Here is a 21,063-nt window from a genome sequence, read left to right as displayed (position 1 = left end):
TTCTTTTCATCGTTAACCATTCCTCCAATTTTTGTCTCACCTGCAATCTTATAGTTCTTGATTTTATGTTTTCTTCCGGATCATTAGCAAAAATGTTTCCAACAATACAGGGACAAGAACCAATCCCTGAAGGACCTTACCAGAAACACATCAAATTTGAGTTCAATCAGCTAGCTAGCTTTTAAGTCATTTAATGTGTGCCATGTTAATTTGATCGATGCAGGACATCTGCACTAGAAGAGGAGCAGATGTAGGTTCAAACCAGCATTTGGTCACGGTAAAACTCAAGTTCAAGCTTAAGAGGTACACCACAAAAGTGACCCAGCTGAGACCGAGATTCAACATGGAGAGCTGAAGGATTTAGAGACAAGAGCTGATTTCCAAGTGGAGCTGTCCAACAGATACGCACATCTGGCAAACCTCATCCCGAAAGATGCTACTGTGGAACAAATTTGTGAACACATCAAAACAGCCTGGAAAGAGCTCCACAATAGAACACTGGGAAAGCGGACAAGGCATCACAAAGAATGGATCACAGAAGAAACTCTGAGAAAAGCAAAGGAATGAGAGGACAGAAGAACAGCAGTCAACAACAAAACAAGAGCAGTCAAGGGAGAAACTCAGAGACTGTATTCGGAAGCCAACGAAGACGTTAAAAAGGCTGTAAAACGGGACAAGAAGAACTTTGTGGAAACCTTGCACACAAAGCTGAGCACGTTGCAGGACAGAGAAAATTTGAAAGAGCTCTATACCATCACACGGAAGGTAGCTGGCTCATGGCACACACTGGATCAGCCAGTACAGGATAAGGAGGGGCACGTGCTAACAAACCCAAGTGAGCAGCTCAGTAGATGGCAGGAACACTTTGAAGAGCTACTCAACTGCCCTGCCCACATGGAACCTCCCAAGTTACCACTTGCAAATATACTGCTGCAAATTAACAGCAGCAGACCTACAAAAGAAGAAATCAGAAAAGCCATTTCCCATCTGAAAAGCAGAAAAGCACCTGGTCCAGACAACCTTGCCACAGAAACAATCAAGACAGGTAGTGAGACAAATCTATTTGGGAAAATCTGGGACACTGAAGAGATCCTACAAGACTGGAAACATGGCTATTTTATCAAGCTTCCAAAGAAAGGCAACCTGAAGGAATGCAAGAACTGGACAGGCATAATGTTACTGTCTATGCCAGGAAAAGTGTACAATAGGATTGCCTTGGAGAGAATGAAAACAGAAATCTATAGACAGCTCAGGGAAGAAGAGGCCAGCTTCTGAAGGGAGAGATCCTGCACAGACTAAGGAGCAACTCTCAGCGTGATCACAGAACAGTCGCTCAAGTGGAATCCCCCCCCCACCCCCCTGTACATAACCTTCATAGACTCTGAAAAAGCCTTTGACAGCGTTGACAGAGACACTTTGTGGAAACTGCTGCAACACCATAGCATTCCATCGAAAAATTATTCACCCTATTCGTTCAACGTACAAACCTTCAGCACGCCAAGTTGTTCACAATGGTGTCTTGACAGAATCCTTCAGCATACAGTTGGATAAGGGTGCCTATTGTCACCTTTCCTGTTCTTGATCACAATGGGCTGGATTATAAACAGGACAACAGATGGCCATCAATGAGGCATTTGGGAGACACTTTTCAAACAGCTAGAGGACACTGATTTTGCTGATTATGTCATCCTCCTTTCACACCAACATGAAAGCATGAAAGAAACACTAGACAAAACTGCCTCAATGACTGAACTGAGCACTAACAAAAGAAAGGCCACGACAATAAGAATCAACAACTAGTCCAACACCACCACCATCACACTGGGAGGGAATGACCTGGAAGATGTGGAACAGCTTATCTACTTGGGGAGCATTATGGGCATAGATGGAGGAACAGACAAGGATATCAATGCTAGGAGAGAGACAGCAAGAGCTGCATTCAAGAGTCTCCATTCCATATGGAGTTCACAAATAATATTTGTGAAGACAAAACTGAGGATCTTCAATACAAATGTAAAGAGTATGCTCTTGTATGGATGCAAGACCTGGCATATTAAAAAGTCTTTAAATCACAAGCTACAGATATTCATCAACAGATGCCTGAGGTACACCCTTCACATCAAATTGCAAGACTCTGTCACAAATGTGGAGCTTTGGAACAGAGCAGGGCAAGAATCAACTGACCCTGAAATCAGGAGAAGAAAGTGGAGGTGGCTAGGCTACACACTCAGAAAACCACCATCTAGCAGTCTGTCAAGCTGTCACATGGAACCTGCAAGGAAAAGGCAAAAGAGGAAGACCTTGAACAACATGTAGAAGGACTACTGAGGTTGAAGGACAACAACTGGGGTACTCCTGGAGTCAGCTAGAAGTTTTGTCCCCAGATACACTGAAGTGGAGACTTGTAGATGACCTATGCTCCGCATGGGTTAGTTTTTTAATCAAAATGCCATTTAGTATGAAGTCAAATGCCTTACAGAAGTTCAACATATATCACATCAACCCCCTTACCTTTATCAGTCAAAGTTGTAACCTCATAAAAATATGTTAGTATGACAGGATCTGTTTTCCTTAAACCTATGTCTAACAGGTAACTGACAAAGCCCTAGGAACATAATGTACAGATAAGCTTAATTATTTATGGCTCTTGATTATGTGCTGTTTGTTTTCTTTCATTTACAGTTTTGCTTCTATATTTTATGTTAAAATAAAGTTATTTTGTGAAGGGCTTTCTTTTCTAAGGGAAACTGTCATCAATGCATACCAAAAGTGTCTGTTATCCAATCTAAAATTAACAAGGCACACTGTCAGTTACTTTCAGGAGTTAAGTTCACAAAGAAACAATGAAAGACAGGGGAGCTGACTGCACCCCACTTACTCCTAAAATTTAGCTCTTCAATGAACCCATTTCTTCACGAAGTACTTTATTGCAAAATGACTGCATACAGCTGAACAGAATTTCTGCATTAACCACTAAACTGTTTTTCATATCCCTAAACTGTTTCTCGAAGACCTGATGCCAGTTTACCCCAAATCAAAGAAACGTATCTCCATATGAGTTGGGCTGTAAAATGCCTACTTGTTTGAGGATGTAGCACTTGGAGACCTTGGGAAGGCTATGCAGTCCCAGGGCTCTTTTCAGCTTTTCGAAAAGATCCCTCATTTCATTGCGACGTCGGCGTTCATTTGCTGTGTGTGTTTGGCGATAATGAGCAAAGGCCTCGGCCTCACTCTTCTTCTTTCTGTTCCAGAATTGGGCTTTCTGATAGAAAAGAAACCATGTGATTATTTCAAATCAAAAATTAACTGAAGGGGAAAAATGCAAGCCTGAGTTACAGAGTCATTAAGACACATTTCTGTTTAAGTCATATCATTACTGAATAAAACACAGCTGTTTAACTACAAAGGTATTCATGAAATCTGAAGATTCCTAAAAGCATAATCACACTACAGGATGTGTGGAATACAATGAAAGGGGACCAGAATATCAGAGTCACCAGTGAAGGTGAAAGTCCACTAACCATTTCCACACAAAAGCATTGAGAAGATAACAGCTTTTCATATATGACTAAATTATATATCTTTGCACAAGACACACACTTAGCAATACAAGGCTTAACGTATAGTATTACATAACACACTTGTATCCTTTTCTGCCCAAAAAACTTACCTTTGTCTCACCTCTCTAAAAAACAGAATACCTTGAAAACCATCAAATCAAATATTTATTTTTTCCTTGATTTGGGTGATTATGAAGGGATGAAGGCAAAGTACAGAAAGGAATGGGAGGGGACAATTAAATTTAAGATACTAATAATTTCTTTCTATGATTACAACTAACTTAAAAGCATATAGAAAAGCAAGCTCTAATTTAGTCAGCTGCCATGAAGGCAGATATCTATGATGCTCATGCATGAATTACTCCTCTCTCTACTCAAAGCTGGTAGGTCTGTTATTTTATTATTACTCTGACAGGTATATTCCATTATTTTATCCTGTGAAGCAGTACTGTGCTCCTTATTGGCCTCTTCAAGCAACAAGAGGTTAGTCTAAATTTTTGAGGGTCTGTGGGAAAACAGAAAGACTGTTTTTGGCTTCAGTGGCCTGTGGATCAAATGATCTTTGTCAGAACACTTCAATTTTCCCGAAGTTCAGGCCATGAAAACTAAACTACCCATTTTCAGCAACTCAGGCTGTGTCTAGACTGCAGGCTTCTGTCAGGAGCCCGGAGGCCTCCCAACAGAAGTTTGCCACTTTGGGAACCTTCTGCTGACATCCCAGTCATCTTCATTTCACAAAAAGAAGGGATGTGTCAGAGAAGTGGGTTTTCCTGACAGAACTGTTGGCAGGAGATACACAAATGTGTTGTGCAATTTGTGTATTGTTTGCTGACAGATCTCTCCAGTAGAGACATAGCTTAAGTCTGCTTTTGACAGAGAAGTCTTGTTTTAAGCTCTATACTCCCTTCCCAGGCAGAAAAAACATAAATCAGAATTTGATACACAGAATCATAAAGTTGAGACCAGAGGTTCCGGCTCAGCAGGACAGGGTGGTGGGGCTCCCAAGAGGGGAGGTATGCAGGCTCAGTAATATTTTCAGCAACTCAAGTGACAGTCTCAAGAGGATCTCTGTGACACAATCCATCACAGTGATCCTGCTGACTATGCGACAGGAAGAACCGGAAAGAACCCTGAGAGGTCATTAAGCCCTGTCCCCTGCACTCATGGAAGGACAAAGCACCATCTAGACTATCTGTGGCAAGTTTATTTTCACTGCAAGCTACATGAACCAAAACCAAAAATTCTAAAACATCTTCAAAGTTAATAAGATGGCAGTGAAGGCTGTTATTTCCTACTGTACAAGTTAGGCTCAGATACGAAGGTCCCTGAGGTCAACAGTAGTCTCTTTGTAATATTAATGGACTTTGGAATTAAGCTCCTATCTAGTTTCTAGTGTTTAACTGTAAATATACAGAAGATATATTTTTGTTAACATTTAAGTTTCTCTATGTATGAAAGTTTATCTTTAAAACAGAAATGTAACAATAAAAGAAAAGAAGTAAATATATACCTTAGTGGACTTGTCTGCTCCCTTCTCATCCGAAGGATTATGAATACGGTGCCTGGAAGAGATGCAAGGTGTTTTTCCCCACTAATACTCATCTCACATTCTCTAGTCTCATTAACCACATTCCCAACAGCTTAAAATTGTCCAGGTTTATCCCCTAAGATTAGTTTTCCTTGAAACTAGATGGAGATGGTGTACAGCTGCCAGTGGTGCACTGAGAGCATGGGCTCTTTTCTTGGACACCACAGATTTCAGATCAATATGTTTCAAAACTGTAAAATTATCTTGGAGACAAAGAGACAAGCATACACTTCTTTATGTCACAACAACAACAATAAGATCTGCCAGTACCAATCTCTGTAATGAACAGAGTAGGGACGGACTATTGAGCACAAGCAATATTTCTGATTTACTACTATCTTATGACACAAAAATATAGGCCCCAATATATGTACTCAAGAGTATGTTTTTAAACATTACAAATATTCACATTTAGCAAATGCCATATGGTCACTCCCCCATTTTTACTGAAAGATTTTGGCAGTATTTAGAGAATGGTCACATCACTGTTTGAGGCTGAAGTTTAAGCAGAGCCCCTTGAAGAATATATTTTGAGGTGTGTGACACCATCAGCCAGGTTTCTTCAAAGATCTTGCCAAAATAGTAAGGAGAGGGAATTCAAGATCTCATAATCTTACTGTGGCATAGCAGAAAAAACAAAGAAAAACTTCACTAGCTTTTATAGTGTGTGCTGCTTTGCATTTAAATTTAACAACCACAATAATGAAAATGCCAAGGAGAATTTAAAAAATAATAAAACAATTTGTTCACCAAGGTTTTGGGTATCCCAGTGAAGTCAAATGCTCTGCGCTCTGTTCTTTCTGTGGCACTGGTAACCGAGACAACAAACACCACAGCCTGAAACTACCTGGCAATCCCTCATCTACTGCAGTACATTAACTAGTGAAAACACAGAGGGCCAGCAGAAAGACAGCTGCAAAAAACACTTAAAATCTGAGATATTTCTGCTTGTTTTCAGTAATTAATTAGATCCTTGGACCTGTTAAGGAAAAGTGCTCGTAACACAGAAACTTAATACTCATATTGATTAAAATGAAAAATATACAGAAAGTCCTCAATTTTTCAATCAGTTCTCATGTAATGGACCTCTGAGTCCATCACTGTGGAGTCCCATCTCACTGGAAGATTCCTACTGGAGGATTTGGTCCTTACTTTGTTTTAAACTTCTTAAAGCCCCTAGTTTAACCAGTTCATTTTCATGCCAATTCATTAGTAAAGCAGAACTTTAGTTCTTTTGGCTTGTACAAAAGATACTTACTTCTGTTTGGAAGATCGGATATGTGAAGCTGTAGCCTTCAGACGGGCAATGTTAATCTTCTCTGAAAGCTCTTCCACAGTCTCAATGTCCACAGTCTCATCATTCTCACTGTACTCACAGTCATTCTGAAATAGTTAATTTTTTTTTTTTAAAGCAAACATGAAAGCTGCACCTGAGCTCAGGCTGAATACTTTTTTTCACTCCAGACTCAAGACTGTTTCCTAATGTTACACTGCAATATAAGTTAATGGCTCATGTGCCAATAAACAGGTAAACAGGTGATTTATGACAGATCCTCAAACATAACACTCAGGGATCCCCTCTCCCTAGAATCTTCACATTGGATTGGAGCTTTAAGGAATACCTATTTCTGCTATTATACGTTACACAAAGACCTTAAAAGGCAGAATCCTCCAGCATGCATTTTCAAATGGGCTATGACTACATTATCCTTAACAGTAAAAGCAACTCTTTGGACTTCTGCCACTAACACTTATCTCATTCCAATTAAAATTACACCATCAGTCTGAAGATTGCTGTAAATACCAGATTACAGTAACTGGCAGAGATCAGAGCGATGGTGTTCATTTGTTTACTTTGTGAATTTGACAGCACTTAATGTGTAGTCAATTTTACTTTTGTTGCTAGTCCACTGTTTTTCTCTCTCATGCCACTACCATGTTATCACCAAACTTGTATGTTGCCGAAGAAGCAGCTTTTCTCCATGGTCATCTCCATGCCAGACAAAAGGCTGTTTAACCAGAGGCGGGCAGTAAAAATGAAACCCAACAGCTGGCAAGCAAGCACATTAAGAAAATATGGAGGTCAGGAACATGGAAAGGCTCCAGATATGTTTGGCAGTTACGGGTGGATATACTGGAAGACTCTACAAAATAAATTTTAAAACAAAGAAGATTTTTTAAAAGGATAAACTATTTAAAATTTGCTTTGTCAGAAAATGTGAATGTTTTGAAATTCATCTATTTAAAAATTCAAATTGCCAGTATCCCTTTACAATGTGCAAGGATGAAAATAAAGAACACAGAAGACTGCTGGTGCTGTCAGGCACAGAAAAAACTCACTAATAAAGGATTGTGAAAGTAAATGCATAGCAAGGCCACCCTTCGCTTTCCAGGAAGAGACTGCGTTTACAATGTAGGCAAAAGTTCTCAAAGCACATAAGTGTCAAAGTTGCTTAAGTCCCATTGAAAAAATCAAATTTAGCTGCACTTGAAAATGTGCAGCTGTTTTTAGTAAGGTCAAATTCGCATGGATAATACAACACTAAAAGAAAAAAAAGAAAAAAAACCCAAACAATTTTTAAAAAAGCCTTTATTTTTTGTATTTATGATCAATCATCTAATTACATTGTGATGGAGTGGGGGGAATGCATGTGTGAGTCAGGGTGGATGTGAGAGGCAAGCAGAGCAGATCCCTGTGGCTAAGGATGACCCTGGGGCTACAACTGGCAGGTAACACCTCTGCCCTGAACAAAGAGGAGGGAGGAGCCGAGCTGGGTTTGAATCTGGGGGCGGCAGTTAGAGGCTAGGGGAAGAGAGAGCTGGAAGTCAGCCAGCTGGAGGAGGGGGAAAGCTACACCCCAGAGGGGCACCCCTCGGGGTCTTCTCCCCAGAACGGGTTGGAAGGACTGTCTCTGGCTGCTGTACTGTCACTTCTGTGAGAAACTGGGCATCTGTTGCCTAATAAACCTCCTGTTGTACCTGCTGAGTGAGTGTCACTCCTGCCAGCGGACGGGGTGCAGTGCAGGGGGACCCCTGAACCCCATCACATACATACTATAACATTCTTTGCCTTTATTGGATAAACTATTATCATGCCTTCATTCTAAACTTAAGTTCAAATACCCTAAATCACCCCTATCTCACTCTCTCTTCCTGCTCTTCTCTTCTGTCTCTTTCCTGTCCTTCTTTATGTTGAGCTGCTTCCTCTCTTCTGTGAATTGTATACTTACCTGAAACCAATGCAGACATCTGATCAAATAAGTAGCAGTCCATAGATGGAATAAAAGTGGTAATGTGCACTTACCACATCAGAAAAATGAGGCTTGTAATAACTAGTTCTTATTTTATATGTTATCATTGCAATTTGGTCTTTATTATTCAGAAAACATAGAGCTATAGAGTTGCCTTGAGAAAGTCTTACTACCTAATGGGTAGGTAAGAAAATTAAAATGTTGTACTAAATCTTAAGATACTGGCAACTGGCCTGGATAAAACTAAGCCATGAATTAATCAGCATTCATAAGTTGCAGCACAAAACAATCGACGTAAAACACCATAATTTATTAAATTACATTACTCCCTGATGCTTCCAACGTATTACTTCCAATTGTCAGTCATAAAATATGCCAGTGAAACCTCATATAATGAGGATCTAAAAAGTTATCCAATTTGTAAAAAGAAAAAAATTTTATCTGACCATTTCCCTTCTACTAGCAGCATCTACTCCTGTTCTGTAATGCAAGGGCTTTTTAACTCCTTTCTGAATACACCAAAGGCTTTTCAGTTCCATTTCTAGGCTGTGATACTTGGGCATGGCCCCTCGATACAGTCCCAAAGTTGAATGAAAAAAAAAAAGTCTTAAGACATTATTATTCGAAGGAGGCTAATACTGTAGGGGACACTAATGGCAGTAAGGAAAAATGGATAACTTCCTCTTTCTACAATCCACCTCTCCCATAATTTTGAGGTAAACAGGATGTACCGAACAGTAAAATATTGGAGTAAGAAGATGAAAAAATCCAGAAGAAACAAAACTCTCATATCACCCCCCAGTTAAAAAATGTATCTGAACAGATACTTGCTTGAGTATCATAATAGGCAGCATATCCTCCTTTCAAGGGATGTCTTCTACAGAAGACTAGAATCCTACTTTGTAGCGTTTGATAAATATATTCTATGAAGATCAAGGTGCTGCTCTGCAAATGTTGTCAGTTGCTTTCTCCTCACAATGCCAGTAGGAACCTTGTATAGAAGGCCTGGATTCCCTCTGGGATCACCTCAACCCTAGTATGCCAACCAGCACGCTATTTTCATGTCCTGCATGCAGCTATTTTGGAATCTTAAGCATAGAATGAGTCTAATGAAACTGTGATAGGACATCTACCTCAGACAAGGCCTGAGCAGGTTAAAAGGAACACTTAAACCAATCAAAGGTTGCACCTGGAGGAGAGATGGGACTGAAAAGACCTAACTGAAGCAGCAGCCCTAACTGGGCAGGGGCAAGCAGACCTAGTACCAGAAAGTACAGAGAAACAAGGGCTGGTAAGAAGGAACTTTGCAGTCACTCACTAGAGAAGGGGAGACTGACAAAAGATGAGAAGTCCTAGGTGGGAGTAAATCCTGGGATCCTGCCTAGCAATACAGTTTCTAGCAAGAACCAAAGTGAGGGTGGAATAGTTGCAGGAATCAGAGGAAGCTTCAGTAGTAACCCAGAGGAACATCAGAAAATAAAGAAGAAAGTAGGAAGCAGCCCAGGTAAACAGCAACAGAGTCTGTCTGACACCGTGTAGCCAAGATTGCTAGTAATAGAGTTTTCCTGGGGCTGGAACCCAGAGGTCAGGCATGGGATCCCCTATCACCTTCTGGGGGAGCAGAACAGTTTGGGCTGTGGATCAGAAGACTGCTTGAAACAATTCATCTAGTCCCATGCCAGAGTCACAGTCTGCAGCCTGGGATTGTCAACCAGCTTTGATGAGCCTATCATCTAGACACAGGACTATCTGAATGTGATATCTGTGGTTACGCTGTCCAGATGGGCACTTCAATTAAAAAAGATGCCAGTCTGTCCCTGGTTAATAGTCATACTTGGCCAGAAGGACCTGGCAATCTGCTTCTCACAGTTGTGGGGACACAGATGATTAAGATTTCTTTCTAAGCAGCTTGAGTCTTTTGGTTCCCTCTCCACAGAGTATTCACAATTTAGATTATTCCTGTACTACTAACACAAACCAGGGGCCCAGAATCTGCTTCCAGGTTTATGTGCTCTTTCGAGTGCTTGTTCATGTGCATTCCAATCAGGGTATGTTCATGTGCACACATGCATAGCAGCCAGAAGACTTCTGCCTCACAGCAACCCACCCGGTCACTGGCGTGGTGCCTGATATACAGACTGGCTGACCTGCTTACCTCCAAGTTCCTCCTTACTGCTACGTAACAGCAGCTGAAACAGTCACTCTTTGCTTACAAATGTTCCTAGCCACTTTTCTGTATATAGTTGGTAGTTAGCCTAGTTCTTACAAGTTTTTTTTTGTTTGTTTTTGTTTTCTTCCCATTCCCCATGCCAGGGCATGCCTCTGTCCTCAAAGTTTAATGCTGTGTGGACTGTAATAAGCTTATGCCAAAAAGTAACCCGAACACAATGTCTAAAGTGCTTTAGAGTGAGGGGTCATCCAAAAGAAAGGTGCTGAATTTGCGAAAGGTTTTGGCCACAGACTCTTAAAGACTGAGAGCACAGACTCAGAATCCTCCTTATGGAGTCTGCTGTCCGTTCTCAATCTGATCTGCGGCTGGCCAGCACAGCTTCATTAACAAACAGTGCCTCAGCACTATCAGGTTTTTGGAGAAAGAACATAAAACAATGCTTATATTTAAAACTAAGCTGTGACATCTATTATGTAGTGATGGCTCTCACATCATACTTTAACAGTAAAAAAAACTTCAGAGAATAATACAGCACAACTGTACTACAATGAAGCTAAACATTCTAAATGGTAGCTTTGTTTGTTTTAATCCCCATAACTTCCTCCCCAAAATACAACAAAAAATAAAATCAAAATAAACAAAACACCAACTCCTCCACATACCCATTTACTAACTATATCAGTACATCTCTGAAAGAACAATGCCAAAGTTTAGTTTTAGAGATTTGAATGAAAGCAGAAAACAAGATATTCAGTTTCGTACAGTATAATAAACTTTGATACAAAAATGAGAAACAAGAAAAAAAATAAAATAAAATTCTAATGAATCTGGATAGTTTAGCTGACTGACAGCAAATCACCAATCTAGGTAATATGTGCAAAATGGAACACCCATTTAAGGTAGTAATTAGGAAAATCCTCTACTGTCAACTGAAGAGACCACTGACTAGTCAGTGAAATTAACATATTCCAGTGCAGAGCAAAAGTGGGAAAGACCAACAGGACACCAAAATATCAACATGTATGATAAATGGCATTACTGTATAATACACTCGTAAGACCTCCTCAGGAACACTATGCAGTATTGAGCACTGGTCCAAAGGGAGGATATTGCATTTAGTTGAGAATTATATAAAAGATAGGATGTCTGACAAACCAAATAATGAAGAGATGTAAAAGGAACTGGGATTATTCTCACAGTAAGACACAAAAATTACTTTAAAAGTCTTGATAAGATGGACAAATGTATTTTATAACGTAGTATGGGTACAAACAAACAAGAACACCTTAACATTGAAATTAAGCGAAGAAAGTAGGGATGGCTAAGTCACGCTCTCAGTTAACCATCATCCAGCACAGTCGGTCAAGCTCTCACATGGAACGCACAAGGAAAATGCAAAAGAGAAAGACCTCAGACAACACAGAGAAGATGTACTGAGATCGAAGGATAACAACTGGGATGCTCTCAGGGCCAGTTAAAAGTTTTGTCCTGAGACAGAGTGAAGTGGAGGAGACTTGTAGATGATCTGGCATACTAGGGGTTTAAGTCATGGGTATATACATACTCAGCCATCTAAATAGCTGGGAAATTTGGGCAAAACTCTTTCACAGATGTGAAATAATGCAGTAGAGAAGACAATAAACACTAAAGGAAAAGTTCAAAAAACACCTAACGTTTCTGGAAAGCACCAATGGGTATAGTGGAAAGGCAGGAAAATGGACTTAAAATGGAATTCAAAAAATCCGGCATGTTGGGCCAGATGTTTTTTTTCACCATCTTAAAGTTGCTTATGTTCTAAAGTGACAAATAGAATTAACCTGAACCTATTCAATGCAGGAAGGCAATGATTAGGGCCCTACCATATTCACTGCCCTGAAAAACAAGATATGGCTTATGAAATCATAAATCCGCTGTGAAATCTAGCTATTGGACAGTAAGGACAGGTGCCCCAGTTGGCGGCGGCTGGGGGGGTGGCGCCTGCTGTTCACTGGGCTCCAGCAGCTAGTCTCCCAGGGTGGGAAGGAAGAGGACTTCCTTTTGCACTAACAGAGCCACTCTGGCAGGCATATCAGACCCACCTTGGGGTACCTCCCCTAGATGCAAAAAGCTCTGCAGCTGCTGTCTTCAAGAGCCCAGCTTTGAAGGGAGCACAGAAAAAGGGTGGTAATCCTCTGAGCCCTCCCTACCACATCAGCTTTACAAACCTTCTCCCGAGCAACCTCCTACTGGGTCAGGGCCCCCAGCTATAAAATCATGACATTTTAGATGTAAAAACATCTAAATATGTGAAATTAACTGATTTTAAAACCCTCTGGCCATGAAACTGATCAAACTGTACTATGAATTCAGTAGGGCACTAGCAATGAGCAATGTTCATATCAGAGCTATGCTACTTCACCTCAATCCTTATCTGTGAAAGAGAGGCAACTCTATTTCTGGTTCTGTGAATTTCTCAAAGAGAAGAAATGCTACCAACAGAGACAAGTTATGTCAAGAGTGCATAATTAGTATGAAACCAAAAATATTCTCACTTGAGACCTGTATCCAGATCTTTTGAAGCAACAAAAGATCAGTGCATACTAGTGAGCTCTGATCCTCCTACTGTGCCTGGACATGAGATTAGTTTGTTAATTTTTTAAAAAGTTATTTATTTATCAAAAAATCAGAGAATTTTTAGTTTTAAGGAGTTGTATACTCACCAATTTTTCAACATCCACTTCCTCCTCACTCTGAAAATCAGAAGCACCATCTAGCATCTCATCACCAGAATCATCAGTTTTCTCATCATCATCTTCCTCTTCCTCTTCCACATCACCAATGGCCATATCAACAATAGAAGTATAACCTTTTTTGTGGTGTTTGGGTTCCTTTGCTCTCTGTTCTGGGGTCAGGAGGTGACCTTTAACAGACTTCTCAACTCTGTTCCCATTCTCAGTGTTACTTTCGTTATCTAAACCAGTTGTCTTACTAGATATTGTGTTCCAAGAATTGTTGACATGAATTGCAATATTTTTAGCCTTTTCACTAGCTTTCTGAAAACCAGTGGTTCCTTGTTCTTGATTGGGAGTTTTAAGTTTTTTCTGGATACCTAGATTTTTTTTACACTCATCTATACTTTCCATATGAATCTTTCCTGAATTATTACCATGCACTTTGTTATAAATCATCTCAGATTTATTTTCCTCTTCTTCCAGTTTGTCCTCTGCCTCCATAGAGTTGTCACATTCTTTCTTTTTGATCTCTAGCTGTGCAATGCTGTCCTGGAGCTCTTTTTGGTTCTCAAGTTGTTGAGTCCTTTCCTGCTGTGCAAAACTCTCTTTGTTCTGTGGATTCTGTGATTGTGAAGCATTCACCTTTTCTTTCCCCTTTTCCTGCAGCTGTACATTTCTCTCCTGTTCGGTATCTGCACTCTCTGCTTGTACAGTGCTTATATACTCCTCCATATGGCTCTTTAACAATGCAGTCTCTTCCTCCTCCCTCAGACTCTCTGGAGAAGCAGTATTTCCAGGAGCAACTATGGCTGGCCCTTGTAATTCAGAAACAGCCCCTGAATTACCTGAAATCTCCTCCAATACTTGTTCAGAATGTACAGCATCCTCTTTCTTTTCACTGATCACTTTGTTTTTCTCACTGAATGGCTTCTCACTGATGTACGAGTGATCTGATGATATGACATCTGCAGAAACATCATGCTGGAAGATGGGAATGTCATCTGAGTAATCCTCCAACACCTCCGAATCCTTCTCAGCCATCTCTGAGGCAGTGGAGTTTCTTCCAGATATGACTGCATCAGCTGCTGACACAACATTACTACTTGACTCATTTGCTGGCAACTCATTTTCTTCTTGTTTGCTATCTGACACTGTGACCTCTGACTCCATGACTTCTACATCTTCCGAATGTGAAGCCTTCTCCTGTTCTTGTTGCTTAATAGGACTAGACTCATCCTTTTGGTTTACATCCTGGGAATCTTTCTTCATCTGGAGGGATGCAACATGATGAAGAATAGAGTTTGGGACAGACTTTGGTCCTGGGAGTTGAAGCAAGGCAAAACTGCCAGACTGAAGGGGTACAAGACTGGTAGCGTTAGGTGGCTGACCACCTGAGCTGTACGTTATTTTAGATTCAGAGCCTGTCTGACCTGTAATGCCGCTTGGTCCTGGCGGAGAGATCCTCAATGTCAGGGTGCCTGCTTGTGACACAAAACTAGGTACTGATGGAAGGATGGATGATGCTTGAGTGGCCAAATTAGCTGTAGGTGCAGACCTGGATCCAACTGTTTGTACTGCTGGGTTTTTGGCAGGGGAAACTGAAGTAACAGAACTGGAAGTCTTAGGTGATATAGGTATCTCATGAGGCTTAGATGGTCCAGGCAACCGGATTCCTACTACAGAACCTATGAAAGAGATGAAACAATCATTATTTCCTAGAATCACTCCTGATTCTACTACGTGATTTTATATAAAGTAAAGCAAACAGCCTTCTTCAAAGGATTATAATATAATTACGTACAAAATATCAACATAATACCTAGTGCTGCATAAGAGGTATACTACCATAAGATTTCTATGAAAGGCTCTCTCCCATATTTTGACAGTTAATGCACAAATTTCATCAAAGTAGTGAAAAGGTAGTTATTAGACTGTCAGAAAAAGATTTTATAAAAACAATTTAAAATAAACCAGTTTTGTTTCCTTTACAGATTTTGTCAGAAAATTTCAATAAAAATCAAATTTAAAATATTTCATTTTTGGTGGCGATGGTGGTGCAGGAACATTCACTTTTTTCTTTATTTGCTCCCTTTCTTTTCTTCGAAATGTAAATTGAAGCCATCTGAAATTTGATGAAAAGCTGATCTTTTCACAAAAAGATTTCATTTAATCAGAAAAAAATATTTTAACTAAAAACAAAATGGCCAGATTTCTACTCAACAGCAATGTGGTTTCTTTGAAACAACGCTGAGACACTACAGTCACCCTTTGCCAGACACAAAAATCTTTACCTAGCATACAAAATTCCTAAATTTGGGGTAAAGTAAGTGCAAACACGTTTTCATTTTAAAACAAGCAATACTGTATCCTACATCATATCACATCTGAATAATTATACTTTACTCGCCCAACCTACACAAGAAAAACACACTGAGGGCAGTTTTTTTTTAGCATTATGGTGGTTAAACTTCAGCACAGAAATACTCCAATCATCCTGTCCTAGTTCTGTGCATTTACTTTTACCTTCACTGGCAATGGAGAAAAGGACACCTCAAAAAGTGAAGTTCATCTGCTATAAGTTTTACCTCCCAACAACAAAGGATCGGAAAAGCATGGTCAAGACTTTGTACCTGGATTGCGAAACATTATGGGCTGAATGTTGGATTGGGTGCCAGCTGCTCGGAGCTGATGTAGTGGAACAAGCTGGATGATCTGTCCATTGGGATGTCTAAAGAGATTTACCCCAGCAGGGCTCCTGAGAGGCTGAAGGATCATTCTGTGTCCCTGAGCAAGCTGCACATTGTGGAGAGGTCGTAAAGCAGGAGAGCCTTGATGCATTGGAATCAGCAGTAACCGAGGTCCCACACGCTTCTCTGTTCCAGAAGACAGCCCCTGCGGGCTTGCAGTTGTGGTCTGAGAACTACCATCTTCTGAAAAATTAATTAAAAATATGATTCACACTACTCCTCAGCAAAAACAAATCACATACACCATTTGGCTTTACTCGTAACAAAAACAGGCAAGATGTCTCCAGGCGGTAGTGCCATTTTTGGCAAACAATATCCCTTTAAAAACTATTGTAGAACAAGTAATTTCAACAGCTTTCATTCACCCACAAAACACATATAACACAGACACATGCAATACAGTGTTCTCCACTCTGCTATGTCAATTATCCCCTCAACCACATGGAAGAGCGATAGAATGAGAGGATAATTATCTGCTTCTGGGCTCATTTCTTGGCCTTTGGTATACTCATTGGAGTCTTGGTACAATCAGAGACAGCTGCTTTAGTGATGGTTTTGTGATAAGACATGATCAGCTAGGAAATCGACTGAAATCACCAACTCATTTCATATTACCCAGTGAATCATCACGTCTACAGTTTCTGTTCAAAAACAGCTGATTGAAGTTCAAAGCAAAAACTTAAAAGGTAAAGGCTCCATATCCCATTATGGATCTGCTGAGCTGCCTTGGCCTACTATTTTCTCTCTGATGGAACTGTACAGTAGCAGACTTTTCCCAATTCTGATACAACCAGTGTTTCTAGTAACAATTATCCAGTAGTGCCTGAGACTTACCTGGTCTTGGATTCAGTGAAGGACTTGTATTAATTCCAGAAAGTATAATAGGAACAGAACTAACGGATGAAGTTGGAGTGGTCACCATGGAAGTGACTGTAGTTGTTGTCATCACAACTGGGGATGAAGAGGTGGTAGGAACAGGATGATTAGTGGTTGGTGTTGTTACTACAGATTTAGGGAATGATATGGTTGCTACTGGTGTAGCCATTCCAGTTGCTTTTGTTATGTTCACAGTAGCTGTAGGGGTGATGGGGGAGACAGTAGTACAGACACTGGTTTCAGATGTTCCAGGAGCACCTATAATAGCCATGCCAGGAGGAGAGTGGGTAGATTCATTAGTTCTTGTATGGCCAGTAGTGGTCGTAGTAGATGATATCACAGTGGTAGCATTTTCTAAAGTAACTGCAGAGGTGGTGGTAGCTGCAGTGGCAGGAGGAGAAACAGTGCAGTAAACTGGAGATTGCCTTGAAGGAACCACTGGAGTGACAACCATTACTGGTGTAGGCCTGACACTGAACTTCTGTGGCCCTGTCAAGGGCTGAGGGGTGCTAACTCCAGGAATCTTCTGCTGCAGAGCTCCAACTTTACTCATCACAAACTGTGTGAATACACCACCAGGTGAGGGTCGGGAGGCTGCAAATAAAAACTTGCAGGTCAAAATCTCAACAGGTTCCCTCTTTGCCCTGTATGAGGTGCTCCAGTAGTCAATTTAGCAAAAGTTAAGGCCCCGCCGTTGTTAAAGAGCACCTTGTATATAAACTAAAATATTTAAAAACACAGTCACTCACTTTATTGTAGTCATGAACAGGCTTTACATTATTGAAATTTATATTTAAGAGTTACAACTTTCTGCTGCATTTCTGCCTACTCATGAAAAGAATCAGGCTCTATGACACTATGATCTTTATTGTGACACTACAAATAGACAATTACAATTTCAATACATGAAAAAAAAGAACAGAGTGAAGTAATAAGCTCATAAGGGATTCTCAAATTCTTCCAATAAAAGCTTCTCTGTGATGTCTTTGTCCTTTTACTGCTTCTTGGTCTCCATCACCTCACCACTTCTTGGTCTCCATCACCTTACCACTGCACTCACACGTCATGCCAGCCACTTAGGTTTAAGATGGGGGAGGATTTGCCATGCCCTTCACATTGCAATCATCACCCCTCCAGCTGAGGGCTTCCCTTTGACACAATTTTCAAGCAAGCATAGGGAGTCAATATCAAGAAGCTCCCTTCCCTATCCCTTGCTCTCCAGGACTCTGAATGCTGTCTCCATAGCGCACCAGACCCTGATCAGCTGGGCAACAGAATCTGAATATCTAGTGTGACAGCACAGATTACCAGGATGCAAGCCTAATTATTATTTTAAAATATCAGTCTTATATGTATACAGCACCTTTGGTCTAGAAGGATGCCAAACGAGTTTTTAAACATTAGATGCCCAAAAATTACTTCACCCACCACTGAAATGCAGGCACGTACTCAAAACTGCATACAAACACAATGTGAAAGTTTACTATGGGACAGAGAAAACAGCACATTTAGTTTATGCTGCAGGGATATTTAGTAGGAAGAACACAACTAACCAAAAATCAGAATGCTGCCAAAACGCAAATTAACACCCCCTTCTCTTGCTAAGAACTTGGAATTGCTACTGACCAAGCTGTCAGGCCCCTAGATTTCACATCTTACCCAAAAGATAGCACTTCTTATAGCACAGTTTCCCTTCATGCCAAGCTGGGGTTCCATTTCGGAACTGACTTGGAATAAAAAACAAAAAACAAAAACAGTGCCACATTTTTTCAGAACTAGAAATTACTCACCTTATGCTGCAACAAAAGCTGTTCAATGTGTGTGTCACTCTGGTGCTCCACTGAGGGTGCACTTGCATCCCTATATTGCTGATCAGAGAACTTCAGTAGCAGCGTCTATTAGGTCTTAACCTGCAAATTCTCTCCTTGTGCCCTGCCATGAGACTAGCCAGCACACCCATGCTAACCCTCACCAGTTTATTCTTTACCACAGAGACACAGACAAAGTCCTAAGTAGAGGGGAAGAGGGTAGATTGTGGAGCACCCAAAGGGTCACACATCCCAAAAAAATCAGGATTACTGCACAAGCTGAGTAACTTCTTCAAATAGCATGCCTATGAGGGCGTCTCTGTAAGTGACTCCTGAGCAATACTAGAAACCCTATTGGAAGGCTAGGGCTTCGGAAGCAGATCAGTTACAAATAGCAGTGCTGTGGAGTCCGAAAATGGCATTGGAGATGAAGTCCCCAGTAATCATATAGTGTTCTGCAAAGGCATGGACAGATGCCCATCTCACTGCTTTACAGACTTCTGAGATACAGGCATTCTTGAAGAAGGTGACACATGAGGAGATCGACCTCATGGAGTATATGTGGATACTATCTGGCGAGGTCACAATGCGAACTAGATAACACTGTCTAATGCAGTTTCAGACCCCTTTGCAGCACCTTTGGTCCAGAAGGATGCCAAAACAGTTGCAGGATCTCTAGACTCATGGTGCTGAAACCATGGATCTTCCCCCCATAGAGAGGAAGAGCTTAGGAGATGTCCTCAAAGCTTTTGTCCTACCCTGATAAAAGCCTACGGCTATTCTGACATTTAGGCTGCGTCTACACTTGCATTCCTCTTCTGTAAGAGGTATGCAAATGAGAGAAATTGAAAATGCAAATGAGGGGCAGACTTGCATATCGGGCACCTCACTTGCATATTCTTGTTTCAAAAGAGCTTATTTCAAAAGAAGCTCTTTTGAAATAAGAACATGCAAATGAGGTGACAGATATACAAATCTGCACCTCATTTGCATACCCTTTTAAAAGAGGAATGCAAGTGCAGACACAGCCTTAGTGTAATACAGCTTCCCTGTTGCCATGGTGAGACTTGGTGTAAAAGTTTAGAAAGACAATCAACTGGTTCATGTGGCACTAAGCCACCTTAGAGATGAATTTTGGATTAGGCCTTAGTTTAACCTTATCCCAAAAGAATACTATACAGGGGAAATGTGTCATCAGAAATGCTATTTCTCTTCTTTGCCTAACCAAGGTTACTGTTACTAGGAAGGCATTTTCACTGGAAGGCATAAGTGAACAGAAGGCCATGGGTTCAAAGGGACATCTAGTTAGGCCTTTCAACACCAGGTGTAGGTCCAATGTAGGAGTAAAATGTCACGATTGTGGAAAAAGGTTTACTATACCAAAGAGGAATTATTTAGTACTCAGGTGTGTGAAAGAAGCCCCTAAGAGAACTGAAAGGTAATCATGATTATTTTTTTGACATCAGTACATAATCTAAAGTCTGTGGTATAGTTGCAGGTATTGGGGAAATACACCAAAATCAGGGACCTGGACCATTTTTCAAATATGACATTTAGAGGACTTTCTTCTGCGTTGCCTCCTGTGGAGATATGGAGTGAGAGAGCGAGAGAGAGAGAGAGAGAGAGAGAGAGAGATCAGCAGGCAAATCACAAGTTGTGACAGGTAAAGAAACCAAGTCTAGCTCCTTCTCTTTTCATTTATAAGAATTTTGACAGCAGGGAAAACAAAGGAAAGGCAAAGAATAGGTACACCCCCAATAAATGAAACCATCACACATGTGGTGTTGCCCTATGCCTGTTCCAGAACAGTAACACTGACATTTTCTTGTTCAAGTGAATGGCCAAACAGGTCTGTAGTGAATGTCCACCAATATCTGAATAGGTCGCAGCGCACTGATGGGTTTCTCTCTCATTTGTGGAGGTGTGGGAACTTGCAACTGAGAATGTCCGCTGTTGAGTTGGTTGTGCCCCAAAGGTAACCTACTGACAATGTAACATTGTGGGAGATGCACCAGTTCTATAATCTCACTGCTTCCATCCACAGGGAGGCTGATCTGGCTTCCCCCATTGGCTTACGCAGTGCACGTACACTATGTTGTCTATTAGGACTCTTGTGAGATATGTTAATCAGAGAGAGGAAATGCATGCAAGAACTCCTGACCATCCCATATTCAAGGAGGTTGATGCAAAGACGTACCTCCTCTCACCTTCTGTTGAGGTTGTTCTTTAAATGCACACTCCATTCTATGAGGGATGCACTAGTGATGAAAAATGATGACAGGACTGGGGGGGTGAGGTTTGTGAAAAGGGGATCTCTTTACAAGCATTTGCTAGGTCATTCCACCAGACCAA

General features: G+C 40.8%; 1 protein-coding gene across 7 annotated transcripts in view; it reads right to left on the bottom strand.

Annotated features, from left to right (window-relative positions):
* MGA (MAX dimerization protein MGA) overlaps window positions 1–21,063 on the bottom strand; it is an 88,424-nt gene that overhangs the window by 20,533 nt on the left and 46,828 nt on the right. For 5 of the 7 annotated variants that reach the window (XM_074997041.1, XM_074997040.1, XM_074997043.1 and 2 more), the window contains 6 exons: window positions 16,862–17,497; window positions 15,911–16,210; window positions 13,269–14,965; window positions 6,407–6,531; window positions 5,071–5,122; window positions 3,080–3,262 (listed from right to left, as the gene is read on the bottom strand). In XM_074997041.1, the coding sequence (XP_074853142.1) occupies window positions 3,080–3,262; window positions 5,071–5,122; window positions 6,407–6,531; window positions 13,269–14,965; window positions 15,911–16,210; window positions 16,862–17,497 (2,993 nt within the window). The remainder of the gene's footprint in view (window positions 1–3,079; window positions 3,263–5,070; window positions 5,123–6,406; window positions 6,532–13,268; window positions 14,966–15,910; window positions 16,211–16,861; window positions 17,498–21,063) is intronic. The other 2 variants (XM_074997044.1, XM_074997046.1) reach the window with 1 other exon arrangement.

The sequence above is a fragment of the Carettochelys insculpta genome, chromosome 6 (genome assembly GCF_033958435.1).
Source record: "Carettochelys insculpta isolate YL-2023 chromosome 6, ASM3395843v1, whole genome shotgun sequence".
NCBI lineage: Eukaryota > Metazoa > Chordata > Testudines > Carettochelyidae > Carettochelys > Carettochelys insculpta.
Note: the sequence above shows the minus strand (reverse complement) of the source record. Positions and strands in the feature narration are given on the sequence as shown.